A 22,807-nucleotide genomic window follows, 5' to 3' on the forward strand; every position below is an offset into this window, starting at 1 on the left:
AAGCCTCAAATATTCCCAATTTGAAGAACCACGGTATTACAGCTACATAACAGCTACATCCGTACTCGTATTTGTACTTGTGGCACATTCCAGTACTATGTACAGTTTTGTCAGGATGGTGCTATTAGGTTTTGACCCCTCTCCTCTTATTTCCTCCAGCAGCTCTCGTTAATTACAGCTATGCGAATTCAGATGTTTTTGATTTACGTCTATGAGCACATTTGTTTTTTTTTTCTTTTTTTTTTTTTACTTGCCAGTGGCATTCGGATTGGGTTTCTTCAACTAACATGACACGTGTTTCTCTCCAGATACCTGGGACTTTAAATATACGACACGGAATATCTCACCAACCAACAACCAAGCAAATATTGTGGAGCTGCACCCGGCCTCTGTCTACAGCATTCGCATGTACTCCTATAACAAGATTGGCCGTAGTCAGCCTAGCAAGGAGCTGACCATCAGCACGGAGGAAGCGCGTACGTCACTCGGACACGCGCCCAAGGCACATACTCATGAGCGCCAGCCGACTTGCTATGGACTTACTTGCATACATTGCATGGGATAAACAACGCATGTGTGTTTGTTTGTTTCAGAACCGTACTAAAATATGTCGCAGAGAATGGTTGACCTATCACAGTTTTTGAAACGCTAAGACTAAAAATAAAACATGCTATGTTGCTAATTTGTGAATTCCCTGAACCAGAACCCGATGGTCCTCCGATGGACGTTGTCCTGCAACCCATGACATCGCAAAGCATCCGTGTCACCTGGAAGGTACCCTGTTCCCGATGAAGTATACCGCTTTCCGTCAGACTCCACCGTGTCTCATTGGCACTCTTTCTCGTTACAGCTGATCGTTTTATAATGTCAGATTACGTATCATACTTGGTATGACCTTTTGAAAATTAAATCCCTTCACGCTCTTTCTCTGTCTGCATTTTAATTTTCCCCAGGCCCCAAAGAAAGAGCTGCAGAACGGGGTGATACGGGGGTATCAGATCGGGTACCGTGAGAACGGGCCAGGCAGCAACGGCCAATACAGCATAGTGGAGATGAAAGCCACGGGAGACAGTGAGGTCTACACCCTGGACAACCTGAAGAAGTTTGCCCAGTATGGAGTGGTTGTCCAGGCCTTCAATCGGGCCGGAACCGGGCCATCCAGCTCGGAGATCAACGCCACAACCCTGGAGGATGGTACAGCGCAGACAAGGGGACGGGGAAAGGGGAACGAGAGGGAAAAGGGAGACAGTGAGAAATAAGAAAAGAGGGGAAGCATAAAAATACGGACTGAAACCATGGGGTTGGGGTTGGGGTTGGGGTTGGGGTTGGGGTTGGGGTTGGAGGGAATGAACGAGGGGACTGGAAAAGAGACAAGATAATAAAAGTTATATTGAGGCACGGGATTTATGAAGCATTTTATCTCGGTTCAAATGAGCTTAACACAAAGATGTAACATTAATCTGAATCAGTAGCTCTTCAGAACAAACGTCCTTTGTCCCACTTAGCGCGCCCATACATGCCGAGCTGCATCTCAGACGTCTCGAATATTTCTTGGCCAGGGTCCCAAACTTATTTTGCTGTTTTGACAGTTTAAATTACAATATTAAGTTTGCACAAAATTTAATACGTTCTTAAACGAATCCCTCCTAATTTCTCTATGCCCTTTCCCTCATGCACGCATAAGCGCACATTAAAAAGAGATAAAAGAGTATTTCCATCGCCTACATACATCACCCCTTATTCCCTTAATCAACAAATCAGTTTGACTGTCACAGAACAAGAGGGCTGAGACACTATTGTTATTTGAAACACCAGCTTTGAGTTTCTTTGACTTTCTAATTTTAGCTACTTGCCTTTTGAGATTTTTTTTTTTTTTTTCCCAGAACCAGTACATCCAATACACGTTCAACTAATTTTTGTACTTACATACTTCATGAACTATGTCTCCGCCGTAATCTCCGGAGAATCCCTCATGTTTCCTCATTGAGTGTCATGGCATTTCAAATGTAAAAGCACAGATTTAAAGGCACACAACACTGACTTTTCTACCCCCCGACTCCCCCATCGCCCCCCATCATCCCTCCCTTGATGGAAGGCGTAATGATGGTGATATCGATCATGATAATGATAATAATAATAATAACAACGATAGAAAATATGTATGTATAATTAGCCTGTCTATTGTGTTCCTATTTCTCCCAGCTGTAATTACCATGCAGCTGAGTGCTTTGTCTCTGCAGTGCTGCTTTTCATCTTTTTCCCCTCTTCTTCACACCAGCTTCAACCTTCCACTCCCCAGCTTAGGCTTGTTTGCTTTAATTTGCTTTTGTTTCTCATTTCTTGTGTCCAGAGCATTTGCCTCGTGCTGTTCTTCACACCTCGCCAACCTTTCGCGGCAGCAACTTTCCTTCGCCCATCACCCTCTTTCTCCCTCTATACACTATATTTCTCTCTTTCTGTCTGCCTCTTGTGCCCATCCTTGGCATACAGGCGGTGTAAACTGTTATGAATGAGTTGTTATAGTGGCGGTAATGCTGTTTCCTAACTGGCAGTTAGTTTAAAGATTGTCTAGGGGGGCAGTATAGAGTCTGGCCCCACGGCCTCTTCAATAAGCACTTCCATTAATCTTCTTCTATCTTACTCCCTCCTTTTCCGTCTCTCTCTCTCTCTCTCTCTCTCTCTCTCTCTCTCTCTCGTTCTACCTTCTCCCTTTATTTCTCCATTTGTGCTTCCTCTGAAACTCTGCGTAAACCAGATCATGTTAAAGTTGTATTTTGCGAGAGAGGACGAGAAATCATCTTTCTTAAATGATGCGATGCTCTCGATAACCGGCAACTGCCACCCTCTGCCCGCTCTGCAGTGCCCAGCCAACCACCCCAGAATGTGCGAGCCATAAGCGTCACCTCGGATGAAGCGGTCATCACGTGGTCCGAGCCCCCGCGGATGACTCTAAACGGGGTGCTGAAGGGGTACCGTGTGGTGTACTGGTCCTTATTCCCTGATGGAGGTGGGTACGGTAGGGGTCGGATGACAGTAATTACAGTTACGTAACTATTCCACCTGACCTTATAGTTTGTTCTTTGTGTCGGATAGCGTGCGATAGACATAGTCTCTCAGAGCCTATTTATATGTTTTTAGTTATAATCCAGGGCATACATTAGGAAATCGCACTGATTTTTAGTGTTTGTGTGATCCTCTGTTTGTCTGGCTCTAGTTTTTTTGTTAAAATAGACAGGAATTTGGTTCTTAAGCTGGGAGATGAGTGTTTTTTTTTTTAGAGCTGAAATAAAGTAACTTGTGATGTATGTGCAGGGCTTCCTTGTGGGCCTTCCAACTGACAACCACATCCATTGTAACATCTGTGTGGTATGTGGTTGTACCGGGTGTAAGCAGTTCAACCCTGGCGTGTCTCTGGATGACTTCGCATGAGTATTTCTGTTCATTTCTTTTCCAGGATGCGTGAGACTAACTAACATTCACGTATTCGTTGGACATTTTGCTCTGTTCTCTCCCTTCCTCGTCCCACCGCTTCGCCCCAACCGTCCTCTCAGAATGGGGAGAAATGCAGAACATCACCACCACCAGGGAGCAGGTGGAGCTGAAGGGCCTTGAGAAGTTTACAAACTACAGTGTGCAGGTGCTGGCGTACACGCAGGCTGGAGACGGGGTGCGCAGCAATGTGCTCTACATCGAAACCCGGGAAGACTGTGAGTACACCCGTGCAGCAATCGTAAAAATAACGCCAGAATGTATCAGGGGGGCGCAGTGGGTTGGACCAGGTCCTGCTCTCCAGTGGGTCTGGGGTTCAAGCCCTGCTTGGGGTGCCTTGCGATGGACTGGCGTCCCGTCCTGGGTGTGTCCCCTCCCCCTCCGGCCTTATGCCCTGTGTTGCCGGGTAGGCTCCGGTTCCCCGCGACCCCGTATGGGACAAGCGGCTCAGAAAGCGTGTGTGTGTTCCTGAAAATCAAGTAGCTGCTAAGTATAATGGCCATCTTTGTTGTCAGAGCAACTTCAGACTTTCTTGTCACAGAAGCCTTAAAGTGCGCATAGCGGCATGCGCACACATACACGTTGTCTGAAGCCGCTTGTCCCCGAGCGGGGTCATAGTGAGCTGGAGCCTAACCCAGCAACACAGGGCACAAGGCTGGAGGGGGAGGGGACACACCCAGGATGGGGCGCCAGTCTATTGCAAGGCACCCCAAACAGGACTCGAACTCCAGATGTACTGGAGAGCAGGACCCGGTCCAACCCACTGCACCACCATGCCACCACACCCCCCCCTCCGTATAGTGGCATACTGGATAATTCTTTGAGAACTAATGCCTCTGGTTGCTTTATGATGGACCAGGAGAACAACTCCACACTGCAATTTTTTGTAAACATTCGGTGAGATTTAGGTTACTGATTAGAATGCACTTGATCTTGGCAGCAACGATCTTGATTTCCGAATCCATACTTTTAGTATTGTGTACGGGGATTTAATTGTCTCGGAAAATGGGAAAATCTTGAGAAAACATTACTTCCAAGAATTAAACGGAGGCTGTCTAAACCGACATGAAATGCCTTGCTCTTTAAATGACCGTGCAGAGGGGACCCAGTGAATCCCGTGATATAAGTGCCCATACCATCACGGACCAGTCAACATGCTTAACGGTTAACAACGGACACTGCGTGTTGAATGCAGCCTTTGGCTTTTTCTAAACATAAACATTATCCGAATACAAAAAGGGGGAAAAGACAGCTCATGAGATGATGATTTTACTTTTTCCAGTCCTCAGCTGACCATATTTTGTGCTATTACTCAAAGTCCTGATTTTCTGACCAAATTAACTTGAATGCAGTTGGTTTCCAGGTGGCTACTGTATAAACCAGCTTTGCAAAGCTTACAACATGCAGTTTTTTTTTTCAGTACTGTGTTACTGAGGTGTTGATTGTACTTTGTGGTAAGCCACAAGAATTTTATTTTAAGGAGTGCTATGATGGTGACGGTGTGGTGGCATGGTGGGCTTGCCTGGGTCCTGCTCTCTGGTGGGTCTGGGGTTTGAGTCCTGCTTGGGGTGCCTTGTGATGGACTGGCGTCCTGTCCTGGGTGTGTCTCCTCCAGCCTTGTGCCCTGCGTTGCTGGGTTAGGCTCTGGTTTGCTGTGACCCTGCTTGGGACAAGTGGTTTCAGACTCTGTCTGTGTGTGTGTGTGTGTGTGTGTGTGTGTGTGTGTGGAGTGTTATGACATTTCTGGATAGTCACACCTATCGCTCTCAAGGTACTTACTCTAGATTTCACTGTTCCTCTTGCAAAGTCCAGTTTCTTCTTGTTTGGCATAAGCTGTTATGAGTTTTGACACTCTGCCTCTTGCCATATTAAATAATTTAGCAGCTTAGTGACTGGTGCATTTGCAGTTTTTGCACCATTTTGCTGTGATTTAAAAAATGTTAGCTGGATCTTATTGTTTCAGAAGCTGTCTTGATTATCAGACTTTCATACTTGAAAAATTGATACTTAATATTACCAACTACCTTTGTGTTTGATAGTTATAGTGCCATGAAATACTATTCACACACACACACACACATTGTCGGTACCGCTTGTCCCATACAGGGTTGCGGGGAACCGGAGCCTACCCGGCAACACACCCTCTTTAAATTTTTTCTCTATTTTTTGCAGCTTTTTGATGTTACATTTGATGTTACATTTTGATCTTTGTCAGTTTTAGTAGTATGTGAATGGAGCCTGAGACAAAAAAATTATACCAGTACTATTTTCATGCCAGTTTCTTTGACATGGAAAATAATAAGACTGTAATCCTAGGTGTGAAAAAGGAATTAATTTTAATAAACTTATTTAAAAGGGGTAATTGGAGTCAGCTGTTTGCATACAGTCTGGCCTGATTTGGGCAGGGTTTGTCCAGTGTGTTTTTCAACCGCTGAAACACTAAACAGCAAAAGTTCACTTGGCGAAACAGAGACTGACAGAGGCACGTCATGCCATGCTCAATGGAAGTTTCTGAAGACCTTTAGAGAAAAGTTGCTGAAGCCACCAAATCTGGACAGGGTAACACAGCCATTTCTTGCCAAAATGTCTCTTGGAGCCAGTGTAAAATTATTAATGAGCTCAAAAAGAACCCCAGAAAAGCACCCAGGGAACTCCAAGCTTCTTTTATCTAAGCTGAACTTAATGTTCATGACCACAATGTGAAAGACATTGTGCAAAAATATGATTCAAAGCAGACTGGCAATGCAGAAATCACTGCTCAATAAAAAGAACATGAAAGCTCAATTACAGTTCAGCAAAAGGACCTCAGTGTCTCAAGACTTTTTCAAGAATGTACAGTGGACTGATAAATAAAAAGTATAACTTTTTGGATGACATGGACCCTGTTATGTCTGGTAAAAACATAGTATGGAGAAGAACGTTCTACTAACAGTGAAGCATGGTGGTGGTGGTGTAATTGTCTGGGGATGTTTTTGCTGCCACAGAACCTGTGTACCTTTGTATCATTTAAGGAACTATGAATTCCTCTTTTTATCGGAAAATTCTAGAGGTGAATGTTAGGCCATCAGTCCATGAGTTGAATCTGAAGTGCAGCTGGTTCATTCAGTAAGACACTGACCTTAAACAAACAAGTTAACATGATAATGGCTGAGAAAAAAATAAAGCTGAAGTTATGCAATGACCTAGTCCAAGCCCTGACTTGAACCCATTTGAAATGTTGTGGCAAGACCTGAAAAGAGCTGTTTATTCTCGAAAGCCCGCAAATGTTTCTGCGCTGAAGCAGTTCTGCATGGAAGAGTGGGCCGAAATTCCTCCACAGTGATGTGAGACCCTGGTCAATAGCCACGGGAAGCATTCAGTTGCAGTCATTCCAGCAGAAGGTGCCGCAGCAAGTTACTGAACAAGTAATTGACTATAAAGGGGCAGTTAATTTTCAGACCTACGATTGCACAATTCATTGTCTTCCTCACCAAGGAAATGACATAAAAACAATACTGGTGCCACTTTTTTCTCTGGCAGGCACCATTCGTACACTAAAAGAACTGACTACAAGATCTGATCCAATACTTTTTAATAGTACTGTCCTTCATAGGAGGGGGTGCGGTGGTGCAGTGGGTTGGACTGCAGTCCTACTCTCCGGTGGGTCTGGGGTTCGAGTCCCGCTTGGGGTGCCTTGCGATGGATTGGCGTCCCGTCCTGGGTGTGTCCCCTCCCCCTCCAGCCTTGCGCCCTGTGTTGCCGGGTTAGGCTCCGGTTCCCCGTGACCCCGTATGGGACAAGCGGTTCTGATAATGTGTGTGTGTGTGTGTGTCCTTCAAAGATTGCATCCATTCCATAATTTTGCTCCACCCCTCATTCACGCAAACGTGCCTAAAACTATCGTACATCTCGACCAACAAGCGTGAATGCTGACACTTTTACATATATACTTGCATATGTCCACAGACAACCATTCACATTAATGAGGAAAAAGATTAAATAATCTAAGCGGCAAATTTTGTGGTTTATCAAAACGGAGCACAGCAGGGAATTTGTCATGACTCACCACTGCAGTACAGTTTAAACAATGGGAATTTGTCCTTTGACAGGAAATCTGTGGGGTTCCTATTTGAAGACAATGTTTTATCTCTCTGGTTATGTGTCACTATGACATCAAGAGGCAAATGACTGATGTAGTTTTCACTCTCAGATACTCTTTAACACATAACTGATGCAGTTCCATAAATTCCTACTGGACTGTAATGAAATGCAGATGAATATTCTAAATTATACACAAACAAGAAACCTCCAAGGTCCACAGTTTTTATTCTACTGTAAGATAGCAGGAACAGCATAAGTGTCCCTTTTGAACAATAACCGACTTGTACGTTATCAGATGTAATTTTAATGGTGTTATTTACTAAAATAGAGAGTTAAGAATAATGGTCCCTCTTATACTTCATAATCAGATTTTGAAAAAGGAAGGCCAAATTGAATTCATGAAACCGTTGTCTCTACAGTAAAGCTACAGCAGCCGTAGGCTTGAGAGGGGGTTGGGAGGTGTGTGAGGAGGAGGGGCGTATGAGCATGGCCAATGATTAAAGCTTATTTATGGGCTGATGTGCCATTACCAGTGCTAATGAGAATTAAGAGGCTTGGTCTTGATGGCCAAAGGCGGGGAAGGAGCTGGGGGGGGGGGGGGCGTGCTTTCCCTGCATAGTGTTCCTTACACAAAGAAAGGGATTAATTCTTCATGGATTACAGAGAATTAATTTTGTGCTTACACTGTTCGAGGTGGGATTACAGCTTTATCTCTGTCCCCCTTTCTCCCTGGGGGGTGTTAAATGAAGGAAGGAGTCACGGATGTAGCAGATGAATGGAGTCAGACTTTGGGAAATCAAGAGAGGAGAAGGAGGCAAGAAAACATGTACATTTTATGAAATACATATATTTCGAACTAAACCTGTTTTACTATACATCCCTTTGCTGTACCCTTCTACTTGTTGGCATGGTGATGTAGCCACATATTGCCAAAACCTGCCGTAACACGTCGACGGGGGGGAGATAAACGCGTATGGACAGCCGAGTTCCAAAACCTCGGTAATGTGGACTGTCAGCCTGCGCAGCGGTTGCTCCCTCCACGCTCACAGGCCACTGAGATCAAATCCTACTCTGTAGCCCTGGGCTTCTTGCCAACATATGGAGCTGTGACTGGGATGAGTGGTGTGTTCGGCACTCGCTTGCCCGAAGCCATGTTGCGTTCCTTGGGGCTGCCTTTATTCTAGCTCTCAGTTTGTTATGTTTTGTTGACTTACTCACCCTGACAAGTTAGGTGCAGGATGCACTGTTACTGTTTCAGGGCTGTTTCTAGCTTCCCCTGACCTTTCGGAGTCCACATTTGATATCTCAGACGCCAGCTCGGAGTGTTTTTACACTTGGCTGATTTTCACCGCCATGTCTGTGAACTTCTTACCATGTTAATATGGCATGATGTAATAGTGCTTCCAAGCAGTTCGCTTGATTTTGCTCAATGACTGTCGGTCACATTGTGAGATGGCACGCGCCGACATGTGAATTGGTGACTCTGAATTGCCATTAGTGTGTGTATTTCTTGCTGACTGAGGGTGTATGTGGTTGCCTTCTGATGGATTAGTGTATTTCTGAGATAGTCACTGGTCCACCCTGACCCTGAATTGGGCAAGTAGTAATTAATGATGGATGGATATTTTACCAATCAACCAAACAACCAATCAATGTCAATAACCGCTTGTCCCGAGCGGGGTCGGGACCCGGCAACACAGGGCGCGAGGCCGAAGGGGAGGGGGCACGCCCAGGACGGGACACCGGCCCGTCGCAAGGCACCCCAAGCGGGGCTCGAACCCCAGACCCGCCACACAGTGGGCCCTGGTCAGACCTATTGAGGGAACTTCATGATTCCCAGTTTTTCTGTCTTTAACCATAGCCTCAAACATAAATATGTACATGGTCTTCTGCTACTTAAACTGTCACGTACAAGTCCCTTCAATAAAGCTTGTTTTTAATGTGATTGTGTAACATGCAGGGGGGTGCCGTGGCACAGTGGGTTGGACCGGGTCCTGCTCTCCGGTGGGTCTGGGGTTCGAGTCCCGCTTGGGGTGCCTTGTGGTGGACTGGTGTCCCATCCTGGGTGTGTCCCCTCCCCCTCTGGCTTTATGCCCTGAGTTGCTGGGTAGGCTCTGGTTTCCTGCGACCCCGTATGGGACAAGCGGTTCAGAAAGTGTGTGTGTGTGTGTGTGTGTGTGTGTGTGTGTAACGTTCAATGGAGAATCGGACAGGAATGAACAGTAAATGAGTGAGATACTGTGCATCTGCAGCAGGTGAAAATAGCTGAGCTGTGTCCGAATGAACTTATATGACAGCTTCAGTTCCTTTCCCAGCCCTCACGCTGCTATCGGCCTTCGAAGTTACGCAGCTTGCAAAGCTGCAGACAGCTCCTGCAAAAGCTGCTTAAATGTCCTAGGACTGCTAAAGCTACAGACAGCTCCTGCTCACTTTACAGCTCATGTCACACTTGCAGTTTTGCACACTTGCTGTAACGCAGGAAGCGAATCTTCGGATGTCCCAAAACCATCGTTACCCTCAAATCATTCAGAAACCGGAGGACACGAAAGACTTTTTCGTTGCGCATTCATAATCAGTACCCTCGAATAGAATATACTGTGCCAGACGAGCCATGAGGGATGTTTCACAGACGTGTAAAGTGGTACGAAACGGAACCCAGCGGCTCCCTAAAGAAGAAACAGGAATGCTTGGTAAAGAAGACGGGTGCGGTGGTGCAGTGGTGCAGTGGGCTTGGCTGGCTCCTGCTTTCTGTCGGGTCTGGGGTTCGAGTCCCGCTTGGGGTGCCTTGCGATGGACTCGCGTCCCGTCCTGGGTGTATCCCCTCCCCCTCCAGCCTTGCGCCGTGTATTGTTGGGTTAGGCTCCGGCGCGCTGCAACCCCACTTGGGATGAGCAGCTTCAGCCTGTGTGTGTGTGTGTGTGTGTGTGTGTGTGTGTGTGTGTGTGCGTGCGTGCGTGCGTGCGTGCGTGCGTGCGTGCGTGCGTGCGTGCGTGTGTGTGCGCATGCTAAAGAAAACAGGTAGTCTGAAAGGTGACACAGATGCGTCTAACTGGAACAGCTCAGACATGTGCTGCTATAACTCCAGCAGTTGCTACTGTACTACTGCTTAAAATTGGACCAGGAGAAATGTATCCACATGCAGTAAGTGATGCCTAACATGGGTCTTTCAATGTCATTCCATTTCCAGATCCAGGTCCACCAGCTGGCATCAAAGCTGTCCCTTCCTCACCCAACAGTGTGGTTGTCTCCTGGCTACCCCCAACCAAACCCAATGGTATCATCCGCAAGTACACCATTTACTGTGCTACCCTTGGATCTGGCCAGCCGGTGAGTTGAGGATTGGGAGTTTACCTGTGCGATTGCGTGTTTGCCACTGTGCGCGCGTCCAGGGGCGCGCGAAGTTTGCGACGCACTTTCCGAAGAGTTGCGCGTTTATTGGCGCTTGTACGTGCGTCTGAGGGCCCGTGCGATTGCGTGCGTGGTTAGTGCGGTTGAGCACACGGTGTTTTTGCTTCCCACCCTCTCCGATGAAGAGATGAGGTTGTCCTGGCAACGTGATGAGATGGAGGTATGCAAATGAACTGGAGAGCAGGCTCACATGCACACACTGCTGTGTCAGAAGCTCATTTTTGCGCACGTACTGGGCTAGTAGCGCAGCACCAGAACGCAAACACGCAGCAGACGCAGCCCCGCATCAGAAGCGTTGTACTGCACAGTTCAGTCAGAACGCACACAACAGTATTTGACATTTCTTTCATAGTTTATGCGGAGGCACCGCTCCGTTCTCGACGGCCGTACAATTTATCGAAAAATTCCTCGGGATTCGTGCTTCCTCTCTTTCTCTTTCTGTTTCTGTCATTCGCAGATTTCAAACCCCTTTTCTCATTTTTCCTTTCCTTATGGACAATTATTAGTAAATCAGTGTGAGTGTAGAAATAGAGGGAGGGGGTGTCGGGCACACAGAGCGGAGTGCTTTTTTTTTCCCTCTTTTCATTATCTCCTTCTATCACTCCCCAGATCACGATTCTCTCCATGCTGGAGGAATATTTTAATATCCGTTACACCGCCCTGCACCCCCCCCACCACCACCACCATCCGCTTCCCTCCCTCCCCTGCTGTCTCTTGTCTCTGAGCCAAGCCTGGAAGAGTGAAGGAAAGGGGGAATAGACACTGTAAGGCAATGGACAAAGATTTCTGAACAGGAGAGAAATAGGTGTTCGAAAAAGGGATTAAATTAAGAGGACTGAGGGAAAAGTGGGAAGAGAAAAGATATGGAGAGACGGCACAGAATTACCTACAGGACTTCAAATGGCCAGCTGACAAAATAACAGAACATCCACTGTAAAAGATATTGTATCAGAACATGAATTTATACAAGCCTAAAAACTATGTGCGTTATGTTTCACGCAGAGCAGTGTGTGCCTCTGTGCAGGAAAGTGAGAGAAACGCAATCTCTTGGGTGCACATAGAAGAAGGTGAAGGAGATCACTAGGTGGGAGATTGCCTGGAAGAGAAATACATATGGGCCGCAGTAAAATTGTTGGGTTAAAAAAGTCACCTGTGGGTGATGTCAGCAGTATCGCTAATCTAATCTAATCTGATATCACTAATAATTTATTTGATGCTTTTCTCCAGAACAGCTTACAGTTATTTACCCATTTTTAGAGTTGGGTGATCTTTTTTACTGGAGCAGTCCAGGGTAAATACCTTGCTCAAGGGTAGTACAGTCAGCGGTGGGATTTGAACCTGCAACCTTTAATTCCAAAAGCAGCCCTTCTAAGCACAGTAGTACCTGCTCTCCTCATATGAGAGTGATGCAGGCAGTGTGATGATTACGAACATGTTGCTGGAGGGGCTCTGCTGTAATACTCCGAAGACACCTAACCAGAGATGTTCCAGTGAAGTATCCAAGCACAAGCAAAATATCAATAATCAGGAAAATTCCACATCACTTTGAGTGTTCCCCCACTCAGACCTCTCTGCTGAGTTACACATGAGGTATTTCTTTTAAAACTGCTTTAAATTTTGCTGTGTCAGCAATGACTCGGTGCTTTCGTATTTCCACATTGTAGTGTCTTTGCATCAAGCTGCTCTCGCACCTTGCTCTTTTGGCATTATTGTCATTCTTTTCACCTCTCATTTGAGTGCAAGTTCTCCGTGTTTCGATGTGAGTCACCTGAAGCCGGTATTATACCGACCATGGAGCCAAAGTAATTTTCACAGCTGCTGGTTCGAGGAGAAGTAGCAGTATTTATGATATACAACCGTCCCTCATATGCTCATTTTATAATTCAGTGCAATGGAATTTGTACCCATCATGCGGTCGTCTTACTTCGCTCCAAGAACCACATGATATTTCAATCAACAGCCATTCAGAAGCACATGTATGTGGTAAACTTCACAGTGCAGCCCTCCTTTAAAGCATTGTACTGATATATTTCTTACACTGTTAAGCTAGTCGCAGTGATTTACTCATTTACAGAGCTGAATCATTTTTACTGGAGCAATTAAGAGTAAGTATCGTGATTAAGGGTATCAGAGTATTCGGTATCGGGGTATTAGGAAGTGGCTTGCAAATCTTGCTTCTTATAGAAATGAACATCTCACGATTATTTAAACCATTGTGAAAATATGCATTCTTTCAGAGAGCAGGGCTGAGGGCGTATGGAACGTGTGCTTTTATTGGTGGCGTTTACAGAAACAGTGACTGGACAGGGATGACAGTGAGGAACTTTAACACAGGGAATGGATGGATTCTGTCTGGCAGGGTCTCACACCCTCCTACTGCTTGGAAAGGTTGACATAAACGGTGATGATGACATTCCCCCTCCTCTGGCATCCCTTTGGTCTAGCGCAAGCACTCAGCTGTGCGCAGTCGTATGAACAGCTTTAATACCATGAATAACCTTACACTCGCGTAAATGAAGCCTCACCCTAACGATCATCTGGAGTCAAACACATGCCTCGAACAGCATAGTTGAATGAATTACAGCTGAAGTTACAAGTGCTACATTGCTTTTCAGAGTGACATAGGCAGAAGTCTTGAGGAGCATTTAGGATATTTCATGATATGCTGTAAATATATGTGAGCAAATTATATTATAAAATACGTTGGTGTTAACATTGTCATCATAAACATAACTTTTAATTTGTTTTTTTAATAAATTTTATGTGACAGGTCTTTTTGTCTGGGAATCAACTGTTTTTTTTTTTTTTGCCATAAGAAGTAAAATGGTAATTCAATCCCCTCACAATGATAATTTGCATAACAGGGCAATTTCACAGAACAAATTAACCCGGTTAAGCAAGAGATAACTGTATATTGTTTTGGTCACTTTTCTTAGGCCCCCAGCGAGTACGAGGCTAACCCAGAGCAGCTTTTCTACCGGATAACGCACCTCATTCGTGGGCAGCAGTACCTCATTTGGGCTGCGGCTGTCACCACCGCTGGCCGAGGTAACATCAGCGAGAAGGTCACCGTGGAGCCTGCAGGGAAAGGTGAGCACTCTAAGAGCAAAATGTGTGGTGAGCACACTGTCAGGTGTCCCAGAGCGAAGCTCTTTTGTATGGTTTCTTAATCGACAAGCCTGACTCCTCCTCATCTGTAGGAGGTTTAAATTCCATCTGAAAATACAAGTGGCGACATAAAGAGATTCTAGTGTTATTAAACCCCAGCCCTTGACCAGTTTCTCATTGCAGGTACAAATACTGGGCCAAGGTTTCAGCCTTTCATATCTAACATTTGACCCTTCTTTCGATCCTTCTCCACAAGCACCGGCAAAAATTTTATCATTTGGTGGCAAAGTGACCACCCCTTGGATGAAAGAGGTACGCTTGCCATGCAGCTCTGTGGGTGAGCCCACACCCACCATCAAGTGGACCAAAGATAGGTTAGTGTCCCTCCACCTCCATGCCAGAATAATAATAATAATAATAATGTATTATTTTAAATATTATACATTAATTTAAATTTTTAATTGTATAAATTCTATATAAGAATTTATTTTTCTTTATTTATAATAATATATGAATTATATGTAAAATTATTTTATTATTATTATTTGTTTGTTTGTTTGTTTGTTATTATTAACAAGAGCATCATTAATAATCACTTTCTTTCTCTGATGTCTGCTTCAGTGAAGACTCTGCAATCCCTTTGGCTCTGGATGGCCACAGGCTCATTCTTGCTAATGGTACACTGGTGCTGCGCTCTGTGAAAGCAGAGGATTCTGGGTATTACACCTGCACGGCCACAAACACACTGGGCTTTGACACAATCATCATCAATCTGGTGGTGCAGGGTAAGGCACAGATTTTTTTTTTTAAAAAAATTCTCACACTCACAGAGATGTTTTGTTTCGGCCTTCAGCAAAGTTTACATCTAGAACTAAGTGGGAGGCAAACCGCAATTCAAATTCATCATTTTATCTACTGCACAAAACATGCGGTAGAGTTTTTCATCAATTATGAGAGTAAATCTGTATAAGAGACTGAGAGCTGAGATCTTCACCATCTCACCTAGTGCCCCCTGACCAGCCACGCCTGACCGTCTCCAGCACCTCCACGTCCTCCATCACACTCACCTGGATTCCTGGGGACAATGGAGGAAGCTCCATTCGAGGTACTGTTATTATTATTATTATTATTATTATTATTACATTGGAAATTATTGGTTATTGGCAACAATGGCAGCATTAGATGTAGGAGAAGTAGTAGAATGCAAAACATTGTTTGTTTTTACTGTTTGTTAACTAAAATTTTAGCAGTACTTTAAATCTTGTTTCGTAAATATATTAAGTGTAAAAAAAGACAGCGTTTAAAAACTGCACTGTTTATGCAGCTACACAAATTGATAGAACAATACAACCCTCTGGTGGACGAACGCGATGGTGGCCAAAGCACGTTTTTTGCCGCCGAAACCGTTCTGTAAGACGATCTGTGGCTTGGCCTGCGCTGTCCTTTAGGCTTTGTCCTACAGTACTCAGTGGACAACACAGAGGAGTGGAAAGATGTCTTCATTAGCTCCAGTGAGCGCTCCTTCAAGCTGGACAACTTGCGCTGTGGCACGTGGTACAAAGTGAAGCTGGCAGCCAAGAACAGCGTAGGAGCCGGTCGCATCAGCGAAATCATCGAGGCCAAAACGCACGGCCGAGGTGAGAGAACTGGGGACGGACGGCTTTTGAGGACTTTAAATTTCCGTACAGCTGTTAATGTGCCTGTACCGCTAGGGACAGTATGCTGTGTAACATATAGGGACCTGCACCTATGGTTTGCGGGTTGTAGGTGCGTGAGGGTAGGGTACATACTCGTAAGAGTTTTAGAGCTGAACTCTACTCTTCTACATTGTCCCTGTAATGTCTTTGATTGCATAACAAGCATAGTTATTTAGTGTTGATGCTGTCCACACCTTTGTAACTGTGTCTTTAATTCTGATTATTGATCCTGCTTGGTCTTTTGCTAGCTGCAACACAGTATATATGCATTGCATATCCACGATGTATATCCGGCATCATCTGTTCTTTAAAATCTGCCCACGAAGTGAATTCTCATTAAACAAGCTCGGTTTGTTAATTAGCATCACTTTAAACGGGAAAAACAAATAACGTGCTCTTGTGCCACAGCAGGTCCATCGGTTTTAGAAATTTCTTGCCTTGGCTTTTAAACATGGCGAAAATGTATGCTGCTTGCTTTGCTCGGCATCGTCAAGTTTCACATTTTGAATTGAAGTTAATATTCTCACGAGGCCTTTCTTGAGATGATGGCTTGTCGTGCTGTTGTCACTTTTTTAGACGTATCCAGCATCAGGACTGTGTAGCTCCATTCCCTCATCTTCTCCACTGGGGACAATGGACAGTGGAGAGACTGAATAAGTCTGAATAAGAATAAGGATTCAATCTCATGTCTCTCTCTAGAGCCTCAGTTCAACAAGGACCAGCCATTGTTGAACCACGTGAACTCTACACATGCCAACCTGAACCTACAGGGCTGGACCAGTGGTGGTTGCCCCATCACGGATGTCCTGCTGGAGTATCGGCCCAAGGGCACCTGGGCCTGGCAGAACCTTCGGGCAAATGCCTCCTCTGAGCTCTTCCTGGCTGAGCTGCGAGAAGCCACCTGGTACGAGCTGAAGGTGAAGGCCTGCAATAGTGCCGGCTGTGGCAACCAGAGCTCCCAGTTTGCCACGACTGACTACGATGGGAGTGAGTCTCTCCTGGGGGGGTTGGGTCCTTGGGGAGGCTGCAGAGCGTGGAGTTTTCTGGAGGTTAATATGAGCACGCTGTAAAAGACCTGTAAAGTGCCTCAACACCTAGTTTAGCTAATGTCTTCATAGTTTCAAAAAATTTACAGGGAAGTTTTCGTAAAGAACGAAGGACATTGTTCACATGCACTTGTATTGAAAGGATGGGTAGAGATTGGAATTTTTTTTTTTTTTTTTTTTTAAAAGTCTCTCTCTTGCCCTTTTGGCCTTTCCTCTCCCTCAGGTACAATCCCACCAATCAAGTCAGCACGCGGGGAAGGAGATGATGTGAAGAAGCTGTTCACCATCGGCTGCCCAGTCATCTTGGGAACCCTGGGCATGGGCCTGCTGTTCATCATTCGCAAGAAGCGCAAAGAGAAGAGGCTGAAGAGGCTGAGAGGTGAGGAAGGGATAGAATGGTGGAGAAAATCTAAATAGCAAAAGGAACGTGTGAAAGAGGAAAACGATTTTTGCCGTGAACTGATAGCAATATAGGAAAAATCGCAGCAGAGCGAACGGAAAATGAAGCACAACTGAAATATACAGGGAAACAGATAGCTTTTGAATAACCAGAACTTTTGGTGCTTACTTTAATGTTTTTTTTTTTCTTTTTTTACATTTTATGTTTTTGCAGATGCTAAGAGCCTGGCTGAAATGCTCATCAGGTAAGTGCCTCAGTGCGGTGGACAATAACAGGTAACAGATATACTAATTTAACTTGCAAATCCAGTTTACCAAGACAGTGTTAAGCATCATTGTCAGAATAAATGTAATATATTAAAAGATATTTGCTTGATGACTCTTATTATTAAGTAAATATAAAACTTTATAAGGTTAGGTATGACATAAATTTAGCAATAGAAAAGCAGACAACAGTAGGAATATTTTTCGTCCTTTTTTGTCCCTTGCGTCCTGGAGCAGTAAGAATAATCGCAGCTTCGACACCCCGGTGAAGGGCCCTCCACAAGGTCCTCGGCTTCACATTGACATCCCCCGCGTCCAACTGCTGATTGAGGACAAAGAGGGCATTAAGCAGCTCGGTCAGTGGAACTGGTGGGAATGAAAAGGGGTGAAGTTGGAGAGCGTCTAGGACAGACAGTGAACTGGATGAGTGGAAGGCCAAACGGTGCAATAAGGATACTGCTGTACACTGGCTCCTCACCTTACCAACAAAACTGAGACTGAAAGTTTATTTGTAATTAGTTTATTTATAAGTCCAAAGTCACTTTTACTACTAATCCACAATCAATAAAAGCTCAGTAAAACAGCATGTCCCTTGATTTATTAACAGTTCATGTTCTGTAAAAGTCTTGGATATAGCTATAAATATTTAAATTTTAAAAAAAACTTAAGTACTTTAACTCTGTCTCCATAGGTCACAATTTGCAAAAAAAAAAAAAAAACGAATTTTCAAAAGTCGAGAAGTAAAGAACATTTAGTCAATAATGAAAAATAAACCGAATAATGCATCTTCAAAAGTTCATAACTGGGTTAGCGGAGGAGCGTAAAAATCGTATATTATTTTCTCCATTGCTTTCTCCATGGATGTATGTTGAACGGGAAAGCGTTCTGAACTGTCGTGTCCCCGGCTTATACAGGTGAGGATAAAGCCACAATCCCCGTGACTGACACAGAATTCAACCAGTCGGTGAATCCACAGACCTTCTGCACAGGAGTTTCCTTGCATCATCCTGCCCTCATCCAGAACTCAGGACCCTTAATTGATATGTCAGACATTCGTCCAGGAACCAGTAAGTATGCAGCCAGACAAACTGATACTATGGTGTTCCACACATGGCTCTACAGTCTGTCTGATTCTTTCATAAGCTTTACTTTAAAAAAAAAATTGAACTGTTTCTTTGATTTGACTAGAGACTAAGCTAAGAATATTTTAGGAACTGAAAATGTTGGAATTTGTGATGGGACTGTCTATATTATAGAGGAATTAATATAAGAAAGTAGGTCATTTTCATACCTTCCTCTCCTATAATAATTAATTTTTCAGATCCGGTGTCTAGGAAGAGTGTGAAGTCTGCCCACAGCACACGAAATCGCTACTCCAGCCAGTGGACGTTGACCAGGCCTGGCCAGTGCCAAGCCTCCACTCCTGCCCGCACCCTCACTTCTGACTGGCGCACCGTGGGCTCCCAGCATGGCATCACTGTCACGGAGAGCGACAGCTATAGCGCCAGCCTCTCCCAGGACACTGGTGGGCAGATCTGGCAAAGTATATGTTTCCCCTTCAACACATGATTCCTTAGAGTATTAATGATATGCAAAATTTTTTTGTCGTAATATTTTCTGTTTTAACATCTTTCAGGAATTTAAGGCACGTCTGCTACTTAAGGTTGCTTTACCAGTGCACCGCATTGACCTCATTTATGTTAAACGATTGGTTCAATCTTGGCTCTGAGAGAAAAAAATGCAACTGTGAGGGTTTTCCGTCCGTTTCCTGGCAGACAAGGGGCGTAACAGCATGGTGTCCACCGAGAGCGCCTCGTCAACCTACGAGGAGCTGGCGCGCGCCTACGAGCACGCCAAGCTGGAGGAACACCTGCAGCACGCCAAGTTCGAGATCACCGAGTGCTTCATCTCGGACAGCTCGTCCGATCAAATGACGACGGGAACCAACGACAATGCCGACAGCATGACCTCTATGAGCACGCCCTCCGAACCAGGCATCTGCCGTTTCACCGCCTCCCCGCCCAAGCCCCAAGACTACGACCGTGGCAAGAACGTGGCCGTGCCGATCCCCCACCGCGCCAACAAGAGTGAGTATTAACGTGGCCGGTGCTCCAACCTGGGCTTTCGCTGTCCGATATTGCGGCCGCTCTGCTTCTTCCATTCTTCTAAGAACTGCTTTCCGTCATCTGCAGGTGACTACTGCAACCTCCCCCTCTACATGAAGTCTGACCCGTTTTTTCGGAAACAGCCAGAAGCGCACGACGCTTGTCCCGTCGTGCCCCCGCGAGAGGCCTCTATCCGAAGTCTTGCTGCCCGGGCCTACCACACACAGGCCCGCCACATGACTCTCGACCCCGCCAAACAGCAGGCCCTGACACTGGGACACGCGGGGCTCGCTGGAAGCGTGGCCTTAGGGAGCGGCTCCGGAACTGCCACCCTGCCGCAGAGGACCATGCTCGGCTCCTCGGGCCCTAGCGCCGGCGTGGGGGCCGCGGCCGCAATGGTGGTGGCAAGCTCCGGCTCCTCCGGCGGTCCCAGCGCTGCCTCCAAAATGGGCGGCTCCAGAGACTCCTTGCTGGAGAACAGTTCCGCTGGAATAGGCAGACTGCAGAAGCAGGGGGCCGGGGCCTATTCCAAGTCCTACACATTGGTGTAGTGATGCTGGAGCTCGAGGGGGACTCACATACACTGGTGGCTCAATTGGTGTAAAAACACGCTGTCCAAATCAGCATAGACTGGGAACTCAGGGGCAACCATGATTTTTTGAAGCACTGGGGCTCCCCTGCCACTGTCTCTGTTTCCCTTTACCTTTCTTCTGATTACAACATGCCAAGTCTAGTCTCACTGTTGGACCTTATTCCATTTAATCAGTGTCTTACTCTCTGTCTCTCTTTGACTTTGAACGTTATGCATAAAGCACTTCCCTCTCAGTGCTGACCTTTTAATGAAATCACTGTATTTGACATATAGCACTACATTAGTTTGCGCATAACTTTTTGGTTTTTCCACAAGATTTCTATAAAGTCAAAGGTAAAGCCACATTTTCCTGGAAAGTGCTTTATGAATAATAATGAAATGCGCTCCCGTCTTTCTCAACCACGCGCTAATTTCTTCTCTCCTGTCTAGCTACTGAAAATAAGTCGAACACGTTTTACGTTCGCATTTTGGTTTTCCATGCAACTAATGGTACGGGTGATCTTTCGGCAAGGGATCAAGTGTGGACTTTACATCATAAATGGGAGGATACGGTAAAAATTGAAAACATGACCAGGATAAAGTTCTGCAATAAAGGTGTCAGGAAATTCTAAACTGTAGCACACACAAAGGGTTGCTACAGTTATATATATATATATATATATATATATAGATATATATATATATCCTTATCCTTGGGTGTGCATGAGCCATATATATATACATATATATATATATATATATATTATATAGGGGGACATGGTGGTGCAGTGGGTTGGACCGGGTCCTGCTCTCCAGTACATCTGGGGTTTGAGTCCCGCTTGGGGTGCCTTGCGATGGACTGGCGTCCCGTCCTGGGTGTGTCCCCTCCCCCTCCACCCCTTCACCCTGTGTTGCTGGGTTAGGCTCCGACTCCCTGCGACAAGCGGTTTCAGATGGTGTGTGTGTGTGTGTGTGTGTGTGTGTGTGTGTGTGTATATATAGCTCATGCACACCCAAACATAAGTGTTTATCCAATATATGTTAATTCTCAGTAAGAAGTTAATACGTTGCCAGGAATCCTGCCTTCAACTTTTCTTTTAGCCTTGGACTTTAGATCGAATTGGCTCCGTGGAATAGAACTGCGATAAGGCTGGATGGACTTCGTTGATCTCTCTTTTCCTCTCTCTTTGAGTCTGCTGAGTTGGGGTATTTTTATTTTTGGGGCTGTGTGCTGGAGAGTAGTTGTCAGCGAAGCAAACGGAGCGAAAATGATGGTTTGAGTGATAGAGCAGGATGATGGGACCGAAGTATCGATGTACTGAAGTCAGCAGCACTGCTGCCCTGCGCGCTCTCTTTCTTCTCCCCAAAAACCGCTACATCTTCCAAAGTCCCAGCAAATATGTGCTCTCTCCATTAACCCGGCATGCACCACACCGCCTACCAGTGTCACTGTGACTGCTTCGTGGTTTCTCCCAGGTGGTCAGAGAATAGTCAAGGGAGAGCTCATCATTCATGCATTATCTCGATGACTAATGCATTACCATAAATTTCTGATTTCTGAGAGCCCTGCGTTAAGCTTTCAGTTCTACCAAAATTTGCTTGAGCTGTGATTTAGGAAGGAAGCGATGCAAAACTGTTTTCAACAGCGCGGCTCACGTTGAGGCCTGAGTTTGTATTTCTCCACAGCTAAGCATGACTGTTTTATTGAATTTCTTACTCCTATGCTTTCTTTGTCTTCCATGCATTACGTCATATTTTTTTCTCACGAGCATCTTCTCTTCTCATTTATCCCACATAGTAAACATCGGTAGCCTAAAAGATACAGGAATGACTTCAGTGACAACATGGCAATACAGAAATATTTTTACAGTTCTGAATTATATATCGCAATTATATAAATACACACTCACATTAGTATGTATTTCTGTAGACGTCCTTAGATATATTCTAAGATATATGTAAAGTGATGAAGAGGATGATTTAAATCTAAAAATGACGAGACAATCGTAACGTTACGAGACAGATGGTGACGTGGAATTGAAGAAGGGCAATGGACCTCGAAGAGAAAAGACCAAAAGATGAGTTCGGACTACAGCCAGAGAGCTATGGAACATCAGGGGCTATTTGGATACGTGTTGTTGTTGTTTGCACAAGATGTGAATTTATTTTACAGTTAATTTGCTACGAAAACATTGAGAGTGGCTTATATTGTATAGTTGTTCACGTTCTGCAACCCTTTTAAATACAGCTTTTAATGCATGAATTCAGGTACTGTCTTCTAGGGTACAAGAATACCGCTCCGTACCAAACCCCGGAGGTTCCCTTCACGGTAACGACTTCGGCACATTTTACTCACTTGCTTTAAGTCACGCAGTCGTAAAGCCAGAAGAAAAGCGTTGGATTTTGAGTATGAAATTATATTTAGACTCGCAAAGTCTAAATTTAGAAGTCCTGAGATTAGAGGCAATATATTTTGTGAGCATCGTCTGAAGAAAAAGGATGCGGGATTGGTGGGGACAGAGTACCCATCCCAGCACTTTCGGGAATATGTTGTTTGCCCCCTCGCCTCCCGGCCTGTGTTGCCCCCTCTACCCACATGTACACGCCCGCTAAGGATTCGCAGAGGAGAAGAGGAGGCTT

At 45.2% G+C, this 22,807-nt stretch overlaps 1 protein-coding gene across 1 annotated transcript in view; it reads left to right on the forward strand.

The window, feature by feature from the left end:
- LOC108934183 (Down syndrome cell adhesion molecule-like protein 1 homolog) overlaps positions 1-20,315 on the forward strand; it is a 103,633-nt gene extending 83,318 nt beyond the window's left edge. The window contains exons 15-33 of the mRNA XM_029251556.1: positions 309-476; positions 704-774; positions 954-1,194; positions 2,861-3,007; positions 3,552-3,707; positions 10,757-10,896; positions 13,914-14,067; positions 14,342-14,459; positions 14,707-14,870; positions 15,092-15,190; positions 15,534-15,722; positions 16,482-16,769; positions 17,052-17,207; positions 17,442-17,472; positions 17,729-17,847; positions 18,406-18,558; positions 18,813-19,016; positions 19,267-19,578; positions 19,684-20,315. Of these exons, the coding sequence (XP_029107389.1) occupies positions 309-476; positions 704-774; positions 954-1,194; positions 2,861-3,007; positions 3,552-3,707; positions 10,757-10,896; positions 13,914-14,067; positions 14,342-14,459; positions 14,707-14,870; positions 15,092-15,190; positions 15,534-15,722; positions 16,482-16,769; positions 17,052-17,207; positions 17,442-17,472; positions 17,729-17,847; positions 18,406-18,558; positions 18,813-19,016; positions 19,267-19,578; positions 19,684-20,147 (3,374 nt within the window). The 3' untranslated portion in view covers positions 20,148-20,315. The remainder of the gene's footprint in view (positions 1-308; positions 477-703; positions 775-953; positions 1,195-2,860; positions 3,008-3,551; positions 3,708-10,756; positions 10,897-13,913; positions 14,068-14,341; positions 14,460-14,706; positions 14,871-15,091; positions 15,191-15,533; positions 15,723-16,481; positions 16,770-17,051; positions 17,208-17,441; positions 17,473-17,728; positions 17,848-18,405; positions 18,559-18,812; positions 19,017-19,266; positions 19,579-19,683) is intronic.
- The last annotated feature ends 2,492 nt before the right edge of the window (positions 20,316-22,807 follow it).

The sequence above is a fragment of the Scleropages formosus genome, chromosome 4 (assembly GCF_900964775.1).
Source record: "Scleropages formosus chromosome 4, fSclFor1.1, whole genome shotgun sequence".
Lineage (NCBI taxonomy): Eukaryota > Metazoa > Chordata > Actinopteri > Osteoglossiformes > Osteoglossidae > Scleropages > Scleropages formosus.